The sequence below is a fragment of the Nicotiana tomentosiformis genome, chromosome 2, assembly GCF_000390325.3.
Source record: "Nicotiana tomentosiformis chromosome 2, ASM39032v3, whole genome shotgun sequence".
Lineage (NCBI taxonomy): Eukaryota > Viridiplantae > Streptophyta > Magnoliopsida > Solanales > Solanaceae > Nicotiana > Nicotiana tomentosiformis.
Window position 1 is genome coordinate 117,337,807 of NC_090813.1, and position 10,316 is coordinate 117,348,122.

Sequence of the window (10,316 nt, forward strand, 5' to 3'; positions counted from 1 at the left end):
TTATAATATGTTGTGATATTTGAGCACTTGAGGTTCAAGTTGTGTTATGCTGTGATATTTGGGCACTTGAGGTGCGATGTGTGAAATATTGTGATATTAATACGCATGCGGTGATATAAGGTCAGGGTATTGAAATGCATGCGGTGAGATAAGGTGGGCTTGATACACGTGGCTAGTAGGGGAATTACTAGAAGGCATGCAGTGTGATAAGGTGGGCTAAAAAGCAGGATGCTATTTCGGAAAAAAAATGATTTTTAAAAACTAAATGTGAATGCTCCCGCGGTGATATAAGGAAAGATTGAAATTTATTTATGATTTGGGACTACAAGGCGATACCTCGGGAGTGCCTTTTGTTAAAATTTATTTATGATTTGGGACTACGAGGTGGTACCTCGAGAGTGCCCTTTGTTGATATTTCTCTATGGTTGCACTTGCCTTTGGTATTTTATTTTTTCATGATATGTAAATTCTTGTGTTCTTCCGTGATGTATTATTTGATTTTATTATGTGTTTTGTATTCCTTGTTGTATTGTGTTGGCTTTGGCTCTTCGTACGAGACTCTGAGGATTTGTGTTTCTGGTTTTTACTGATTTTCGAGGTTTGAGTTATTTTGAATAAAAGAAATTGCTATTATGTTAAAATTTAATAAATTTTACATCCAAATCAGTAGCTATCAGTGGCTTCATTTTAATTGAAATATCATTTTCTTCACCCAAACGAGTTCAAAAATAAACTCATTTCTTTGTTGATTTTTTACTTGGCTTAAAAATTATAAACTTACTTTATTAAAAATAAATCCATCCTACGAATTTTATATACATTGATATTTTGGTACGTGAGTTGTCCGTGCGGTAGTAATAGAGATATGGGCATGAGGTGCAGTAAAGATATGAAAGTGGGCTCAGACTCGTGTTTTATGAGTATGAAATGAGGTGTCACATAGTGACTTTTATTTGAAAGAATTATATTCGAAAGATTTTTATTTGAAAAAATTATATGTAAAAAATTTATATTTGAAGGACTTACATTTGAAAGGCATATATTTGAAGGACTTGATTATTTGGTTGTACTTGTGTTCCTTATTCGCTTGAGCAATATTTATGGTGTTCTTGTTGCCTTGTTGTTTATATCCCTGATTGATCTTTGTTGCCATCACTGCTATTTGTTTTCTCTTTTCCTTGTATATTACTATATTACACAGGTTAAATGACTAGTGAGTATCTTGACTGTACCTCGTTACTACTACACCGAGGTTAGTCTTGATACTTACTGGGTACCGACTGTGGTATACTCATACTACACTTCTGTATATTTTGTGCAGAGCTGGGCATTGGAGATATCGGATTCTGACAGAGTTAGTGTGTTGATCGCAAGGATTCAAGGTAGAGCTGCTTGGCTATCGCAGTCCCTTGGAGTTTTTCTATTTTATTGTACTGTCAACTCTTATTCGAATATTATTATATATTCGATCCTTGAGATCATTGCATGTATTCAGTTAGAGTTCGTGACTCAGTATTATCAGTCTTGGGAGGTTGTTATATTTGTTTCTGCTTTTGGTTTCGACACTTGTATTAAATTATATATTTTTAAAAAAAGGCTCGAAATGTAATTTTAATCGGCTTACCTAGTCTTAGAGACTAAGTGTCATCATGACGCCTGTGGTGGGATTTTTGGGTCGTGACAGTATTCTTGGGATATTCTTCATATAGTAAAGCCTATAAGATTTATAGCAAAAGAACTATGTGTGTATAAGAAAGTGTACATGTGGTTTTTGATGAAACTAACATTTTTTCTGAGAGGCAGGAAAACGATGATGAAGCAATTGGGCTGGTAAGAAACTCAAATGAAACCACAGCCCGGACTGAAGTTGCACCAGAGGAAGGAACATGTGATGGAACATGTCCTTCCACCTAGGGAAACTTAACATGGGGAATTGAACAAAGAGGAACTGATCCTCAAATCTCGAGGGAACCTGTCCATGAACCTGTTCCTCAGCAACAAAACATTGAAGGAACATCTAGGGGAAACCAGCTGGTTATGAAACCTTACAAGTATCAAAGTTCTCATCCCATTGAGAACATAATCACTTATCCAACCTCTGGAATTAAAACCAGATCTTCTTTGAAGAATCTTTGTGCTTTTGATGCTTTTTTATCTCTTATTGAACCTTAAAATATTGTTAAGGCTTTGCATGATGCAGACCAGGTGAATGCAATGCAAGATGAACTCAACCAATTTGAGAGAAGTCAAGTTTGGCATCTGGTACCAAGACCCAAGTACAAATCAGTAATTGGTACAAAATGGGTCTTCAGAAATAAACTTGACAAAGATGGAACAATTACAAGGAAAAAGGCAAGATTAGTGGTTTAGGGATATAGTCAAGATGATGGCATAGACTATGATGAGACTTTTGCTCAAGTTGCAAGATTGAAAGCAATTAGACTCCTTATAGCCTTTGCTGCTTTCATGAAATTCACTCTCCATCAGATGGATGTCAAGAGAACCTTCCTAAATGGCTATCTAAATGAAAATGTGTTTTACAACTATATATTGATGGTATAATCTTTGGAACAACTACTGATAAGTTAAGTAAAGAATTTGCTAAACTAATGGGAAGTGAATTTGAAATGAGTATGATGGGTGAGCTTAATTTCTTTTTAGGCTTACAAATTAAACAAAGCTCAAATAGAACTATGATCCATCGACAGAAGTATGTGAAAGAGTTGCTTAAAAGGTTTTAAATGGAAGATTCCAAAGAAATTGACACTCCTATTGTAACAGCCACAAAATTGGATATAGATAAACCTGGTTCATCTGTTGATCAGAAGTTGTATAGGGGAATGATTGGATCTTTGTTATATCTCACTGTTAGTAGACGTGACATTATTTTCAGTGTAGGCCTTTGTGCTAGATTTCAGAAAAATTCAAAGGAGTCTCACTTGATTGCTATCAAGAGGATCTTGAGATACCTAAAAGACACTACTGACCTTTGTCTATGGTATCCAAAAGGTAGTAATTTCAAATTAGTGGGATATGTTGATTATACAGATTTTCTTGTGGATAGAAAGAGCACCTCAGATATGGCACACTTTCTTGGCTCATGTTTTGTGTCTTGGGCCACCAAAAAGCATAATTTTGTGGGCTTATCTACTGCAGAAGCTGAGTATGTTATTGTTGCCTCATGTTGTGCTCAATTGTTGTGGATCAAACAATAATTAATAGATAGTGGAATTGATGTAGGTTGTATCCCCATCTTTTGTGATAATACTAGTGCAATTAGTATGACCAAGAACCCGGTTCATCACAAAAGAACTAAGCACATAGGTGTTAAGCATCACTTTTTGAGGGACAACTATGAAAAAGGGTTTAATCACTATAAACTTTTGTGCTACTGACAAGCAAATAGCTGACATTTTCACAAAAGTTCTAAATAGAGATCACTTTGAAAGGAACAGGTTAGAATTAGGGATGATTAAGATCATCTAAAAGGAACCAGTTCTAACTCAAAAATTGGTTAGACAATTTGTGAATTTTGTACATAATTAGATTAGATTTTGCTCAGTCTCATACTTTCTCTAGTATACTCTTGTGCCATATGCTAAAATGCCTCATTAATCTCTAATAATATTATCTTTATTTTCTTGAAAAATTCAGATTTACACAAGAGAATTCTCTGTGAAGAACATGATTCATCAAGATTACATGGTATGTACTCTATACTCAGCATATCTTGAAATAATTATATTTGGATCATGAACAAAAGGAGAATCCCATTTAATTTTAACCTCACTCGAGCTTATCCGTTACAAAAAGAACCAGTTTCACCCAAGGAGAGTCCCCAACGCAATAAGTACATAGATTCTAGGGAGAGTCTCCAACGTCTTTTCAAACTGACTCCCAGTTTGATTAGACTTCTGAGCTTCTAGAAAAGCTATTGTTACCCAATTAAAATCTCCCTCTTTAAATTTGATTTGGACTTACTCATTTCTTCACTTCTAAACTTCCCTGCCGTCAAACAACTCTCCCTATCTTCTTTCACCTTCTCTACACACATATCCAAACACACCAATGGCGACCCCTTCTGAGAATCCCTCATCACCACCCAAGGAAACTACACCCACACTATCTATAATACCTTCAACCACACCCACCTCTAATAAAGGAAGGTTCAAGATGATTGCTCGCAAGGTATTCGTTGGAGGAGAACACATCAAGAAAATTAATGAGAAGTTAAAAGCAAGTCGAGCAGAAGAACCCCAAAAATCTGAATAATCATTTAAATCTGCAACTAAGGGGGAAAAAACTATTTCATCTGAAATAGAGCATGTAATATCTGGTTCTAAGATTACATCTGTGAAAATTTCTGAAGTTGCTGAGAATTTGGAGAATAGGTTTATTTTGGTGGGAACCATGGCTAAGGTTGAAACCACTGAATCTGGGAAAACTGGTGCTAAAGATAAAAGGAAAAAGAGAGTGAGGGTGCATGTGATGTGATAGAAAAAGGAAAAGAAGGAGTGGATGAATCTTCACCTACTTTTGCTAAATTGATTGAGGAGACTGGTGCTATGGTGTTGTGGAATAAGGATGTTGCTGACGAGGAAGAGAATTTGAGAGAAAAAGGGGGTAGTGGGTCTGGAGATGCAACTGTTGTTGAGGGGTTGGTTAGGTTGCGAAAGAGGTTCCAAGAACCCGTTCCATCTATGCAGGAACCCCTCGAAGACCTGTTAAAATGAGTGTATGACAGTTACAATCCAAAAAGGAAGAAGAGTTCAGGAGTTAAAATCCCAGGAACTGCTATGGCAAACAAGAAGAGAAAGACTGCCTCTTCTATCCCTGCAGAGACTCCTCCTACAAGAGGAAGAGCTACAAGGAGTTAGAAGAAGCAGAGTGAGGCTGAACTTGAAAAGGCCTTAGAAGAGAGTAAAAGAAAGGTTGTTGCAATGGGAATGAAAAAAGGGAGAGAGCATGTTGGGGCAGTTGAAATTGAGGAGATGGACCTGGTCATTCATGATGAAGAGGAGACAAAAGAGGTGGGGGTTGTGACTCCAAAGGAAAAGAAAAGAAAGACTTCCAAAAAGAAGTCTCCTTCAAAGACAAAGTCTGCAGAGCCTTTTACCTTAGCGAAAAAAACCAAGTTTGCCTTGAAATTTAGAAAAATGAAAGTAGTGGAGAAAGAAGAAAGTGAAGAAGAAGAGGAATCTGATGAAGAGCAGGACAAGATGGTCATGTTTTGGAAAAGAATCATTTTGAAGGGTAGACTCCTCGGGGACTTGGAGGAGGAAGGCATGGTGATGCTGCTGGAAAAACTACAAATGCAGGGTTGGAAGGACATGGTCCTTCAGATGGATGAAAAGCTTGCCAGAACTGAGATTGTGGAGTTCATGGCAAATTGTGAGATAAAAAATGGCAGAGTCCTAGTGTGGTGAAGGGGGTGACTGTGAGCTTTGATAACAAGGAATTGGGAGAGATTCTTGGAGTACTTACTGAAGGGTACAATGATTATAAAAAATTAAAATGGCCAAGCCTAGAAAACCTCTCTACCTCAGTTGCCATTACAAGGAAGTTTGCTGACAATGAGGAAGAGCTTCACCCCAAGACTATTTACAAAGTGAGATGAGGCATGCCCACAAAGTGCTGTTTGAATTTGTTAACAAGGTTGTATTTCCTAGGCAGGAAAGAAGGCACATTGCCACCTTTATGGGCCTAGTCCTTATGGAATGCTTGGATAGTGGGAGGCAGATCAATTGGCCTGGTTTTATCATCCAGCTTCTTGATAGGATTCTAACTAGTACCAAAACTCATGCCATACCCTATAGTTTCATTCTCACGGTTGTACTTGCTCACTTCAAGGTACCCCAAAAGAAATAGGATGTTAGTACAAGCAAAGACCACTTTGGGGCCAACACCTTGATTGCATGTGACTATGAAGTCCACACTGCTCCCAAAGAACGTGGTCCATCCAAGAAGGTGCCTGTGAACAACAAAGTGAAAGCCTTGGTGCAAGAGAGTGGGGCTAAGGATATTGAGATTGAGAGGCTAAAGAAGAGGCTGACTGAAGTAGAAATTGAGAGGGATACTCTCAGAGCTGAGCTCGGAAAGGAGAAGGAAAAGAATGAAGGTATTCTTCATGATATGTTGAAGCTACTTCAGGCCAGAAATCAAGAATCTGGTCCTTCCCAGCCTTGAAACCTTCCTAGTCTAGTTAGACAAATCAGTGACCCGGATGTGATTTTTTATTTTGTTCCTTTTGCTCATGATCTAGTATCAATGATAATCAACTGTTTTTGCGCTCTAACTATTTGTTGATGCTTCTTAGATAGCTAATATCATTAAATTGATATATGATGCTTGACTCCGTGATTGCATTTGAAGTAACCCTAGTGACCATCAGTGATATCTATTAAAAACTGGTTGTCTAACATAAATCATGTTTATTTAAATATTTATATTTAAATGCCAGAAAACCAACTCAAACTTTTCGCATACAGAAAATTTTCCTGGAATACATCAAAGAAATGTCCAATCTGGACTTCCATTAATCAAGACTAAGTTGTAGCATTCTCGAGAAGAACTGTTCAAGCACCACCTATTTGTAGAAAATAATTAAAAAATAATCTAACGAAAAATACATAAGGCTTTTGCCAAACAGATTCTTGGACACGTGCTATCACTGAATGCGTATTTTTTATGTTGATTTAATAAATTCTCCATGGTGTTTGTTGTTGAGTCACCAAAGCACACCTTGAAATAATCCTTAATAAATTCTCCATGATTTGGTCATGAATTCTGCGAAAATTGTCTCGGAACTACTGCGAAACTACTGCGATGACAAAATTAGCACCAAAATTACTCAATATTCACATTGAAATTGAAAAACAATATAGAAGCACGGGTAAATATATTTATCGACTTAGCTGCTAAAAGTTTTACATATGACTGAACCAACGGTTCTAGGACATAATCAGAGCATTTCCAGATAAGAAGTATGCCTATTTGTCAAAATGATTATAAAACAAAACATTTATAAGACAACAAATGGATCAAAAAATATTTTATTAATTGAAATATCAGGTCTGAGGAAACAAAAAATGAAAGACAAAATATAAAAAATATGAAAATTTTGGAAAAAGTAACAATGTGATTATTAAATATATTTGAGGAAACTCTCTTGAGTCCGATTACACAATCAAATAGGAAATTACTCAGGAAAAAGAAATTGCAAAAAATGTATCTAAGATCTAATTAATTCTCAAACAAATACCAGTACCACTCTTGTAATTTTTCATAATGTTTCTTGTAAATTCTATGGCTTTTTTTTTTAATCAAACAAGCAGAGTGGCAGCTCCTTTCCAGAAATATGTGGAGTAGATAAAATTAGGGGGAAATCATACAGTATGCTTGAAGTTAAAGTTCCTTAAGAAATGCTAAACACATGCATTTAAGTTTGAATCAAGTTTCCACTTGTATTAACACCATTTAACACTACGCTCTTGACAATTCATTGACCTTCACAAAAGAAGAAAAAAAAGTTATAATTTATACCAAGCAACAAAATAACAAAAAAAAAAGAAGAGAAAGAACTACAACTCTTTGTTGCAAACAAAAAGGCTTCAAAGTTTACAAAGTTTTGTGCAGGTATAACTTCATTGATGGCCCCAAAAATGAGTATATATGAAAATACCTTTTGTTTACGGGACGTTTCATCCCCTATAAATTAGGTTTGCGAAAGTATAATTTACGGGTCAGAACTTGGTCCTAAGTCTTAATAACGGATCGTCACATGAGTTGTTGGATTTGATGGATGTATAAAGGCTTGTCTTGCCACAAATTCTCATTGATCGTTCGGACTTTCGTGCAAATTGTGACATAACTTTGAAACAAATTGTTCACAAGTTTTAACGGATACTCAAAAGCTCTAATAATGGTAAGACTTTTTTTGCCGCAAGTAACGAATCGTCTGGACTTTAGTATATATTATTCGCAAATCCAGACAGATTATTTTCACCAATACCTTTTTGTTTCCAGTTGGTGCAAATCAATTCCAAAATTTATATTTAATCTTAAGATAACATTTCAAACAATTCCCAATGGTTTGTTATAATTCTGTATTGTTGTAATAAACAATTAAACTTTTTGGAAAAACAAAACAGAAAGTTAGTAATACTTGTTTAACGAAATAGATTCTGGAAAAAAAACAGTATAGGAATAAATCGAGCCCACTGAATACACAGTGTGTCCTTAAGGAAATTATTCCCCTCAAGTACCCGAGGTGCTGGAATATATCCTCCCAGGATAGAACGATTTAACTCACCGGAGTGTTGGTACCAAAACGCCGGTAAACAGCGAGCCACTCGAAGGCTGTAAAACACACTGGAATTTTTGTGCAGAAGAAGAAGAAAAAGAAGAAGAAGCTCAAAAAATTTCGTAAGGAAAGATCCTTTCAGAAACAGTCATGGCTGTTGGAACACGGTTGTTTGAAATATTACGGGAAAATGTATTTAAAATAATCCGAAAAAGAAAACGGGCCTGACCGAACCGGGTCGCGGGTCATGGGTTATTCCGGATTGAATTTTTCGTTAATTATTTAATTAATTAATTAAATAATTAAAAGAAATTTTATCCAAAAAGATTAATCAATCAATCGATCTTTGACCAAATCCGAATCTGAATCCGAAGCCGAAGCCGAGCCGAGCGAGCGACGACGACGGTGCGAGGCTTGCCTTCTTCTTAACTCTTTAAGATCTAGAAGAAGAGCAATTATATATATATCCATCAAAAGTATTTTCTTCCTCCGATATGGGACAATGTCCCTTTGCCAAGGGAAACTCAAATATTTTATTTTTTCTCCATTTCTCATTCACCCTCTTTAAGCTACACAAGCTTAAAATCCCAACAATCCCCCACATGAATGGGGAATGGCTATAAAATAAAGGAATGCACGGACGCGTGTGTGTTTTACATGCAAGAATTAATTGCATCTGGATAAGTAGGTTTCCCTTTGAACTTTCCGTAGTGAACTTATATCGGATATACTCGGTCAATCGGTAGATTTGATATCTTTGAACCGTCGAGCTTTGTTGTATACCTAGACAACATAAGTCACACAATCAATCCTTAACCATCTATGGTTCTCACGGTTGTGTTCGTTTCAGCCATGAACACCGCCTGGTTTCATGAGTGCTTAGAGGACCTTTACTTTCATTCCCCTTGAAACGGCTTACACTTCGTACTCACATATGTGATTTCTAAACGTGTAATCCTATAGACACATTATCTGGTCATATCCTGCCAAACTTAGCAAATCATTAAAACACCTTTAAGCTTTGTTGACTCATCAAAAAGCCTTAATGCTTTACCTCGATTTCTGAATATTGTCTTCATCACGAGAATGGATTGAGTTATTTGACAATGTTGAACCGTCATTCATAACTTTGTTTGATCTCTTTGAACCTAGTTCGTGGGATCTCCAGTCTGCTAGGTAGAGTTACCGTCATGATGACTTGTCCTAGACCTTAACCCCATTCCCTTTGATGATCTTTCAACTGCCTCTCTAGATAGGTCTTTTGTAAGTGGATCCGACACGTTATCTCTTGACTTTATGTAGTCAATTGTGATAACACCACTAGAGAGTAGTTGTCTAACGGTATTGTGTCTCTGTCGTATATGACGAGATTTTCCGTTATACATAACGCTCCCTGCCCTGCCTATTGCCGCTTGACTATCACAATGTATACAAATAGGTGCCAAAGGTTTGGGCCAAAATGGAATATCTTCCAAGAAATTTCGGAGCCATTCAGCTTCTTCACCGGCCTTATCTAAAGCTATGAATTCAGATTTTATTGTAGAACGGGCGATGCACGTTTGTTTGGATAATTTCCAAGACACTGCTCCACCCCCAATTGTGAAAACATATCCACTCGTGGATTTAACTTCAGATGATCTAGTGATCTAATTTGCATCACTATATCTCTCGATCACGGAGGGATATTTGTTATAATGCAAAGTGTAATTTTGGGTATGTTTGAGATACCCCAAAACTCGTTTCATTTCCATCAAATGTATGTGATTTGGATTACTTGTAAACCGACTCAGTTTACTAATAGCACATGCTATATCTGGTCGTGTACAATTCATGATATATATCAAACTTTCCAATACTCTTGCATGATCCAGTTGTGAGTCACTTTCACCTTCATTCTTTTGAAGTGCATAACTCACGTCAATTGAAGTCTTGGCAATTTTGAAATCCAAATACTTGAATTTGTCAAGTACCTTTTCAATGTAGTGAGACTGTGATAATGCTAGACCTTGTGGAG

General features: G+C 36.5%; 2 protein-coding genes across 2 annotated transcripts; both read left to right on the top strand.

The window, feature by feature from the left end:
* Positions 1-2,609: 2,609 nt before the first annotated feature.
* Positions 2,610-3,215, top strand: LOC138905475 (secreted RxLR effector protein 161-like). Its single transcript, XM_070193998.1, has 2 exons — positions 2,610-2,640; positions 2,800-3,215. Exons 1-2 carry the CDS (start codon positions 2,610-2,612, stop codon positions 3,213-3,215), a joined length of 447 nt encoding a protein of 148 aa, XP_070050099.1.
* Positions 3,216-4,940: 1,725 nt separating this feature from the next.
* Positions 4,941-6,186, top strand: LOC138905477 (spindle pole component BBP1-like). Its single transcript, XM_070193999.1, has 2 exons — positions 4,941-5,391; positions 5,930-6,186. The coding sequence occupies exons 1-2, from the start codon at positions 4,941-4,943 to the stop codon at positions 6,184-6,186; spliced, it is 708 nt and encodes a 235-aa protein (XP_070050100.1).
* Positions 6,187-10,316: the final 4,130 nt, after the last annotated feature.

Excerpts from the sequence above, each read along its gene's own strand:
- LOC138905475 (XM_070193998.1), top strand. The coding sequence starts at position 2,610 with ATGGGAAGTGAATTTGAAATGAGTATGATGG. Across the intron at positions 2,641-2,799 it reads ATTTGAAATGAGTATGATGG|ATAAACCTGGTTCATCTGTT; the intron begins GTGAGCTTAATT and ends AATTGGATATAG.
- LOC138905477 (XM_070193999.1), top strand. The coding sequence starts at position 4,941 with ATGGGAATGAAAAAAGGGAGAGAGCATGTTGGGGCAGTTGAAATTGAG. Across the intron at positions 5,392-5,929 it reads TGTGGAGTTCATGGCAAATT|TCCACACTGCTCCCAAAGAA; the intron begins GTGAGATAAAAA and ends GTGACTATGAAG.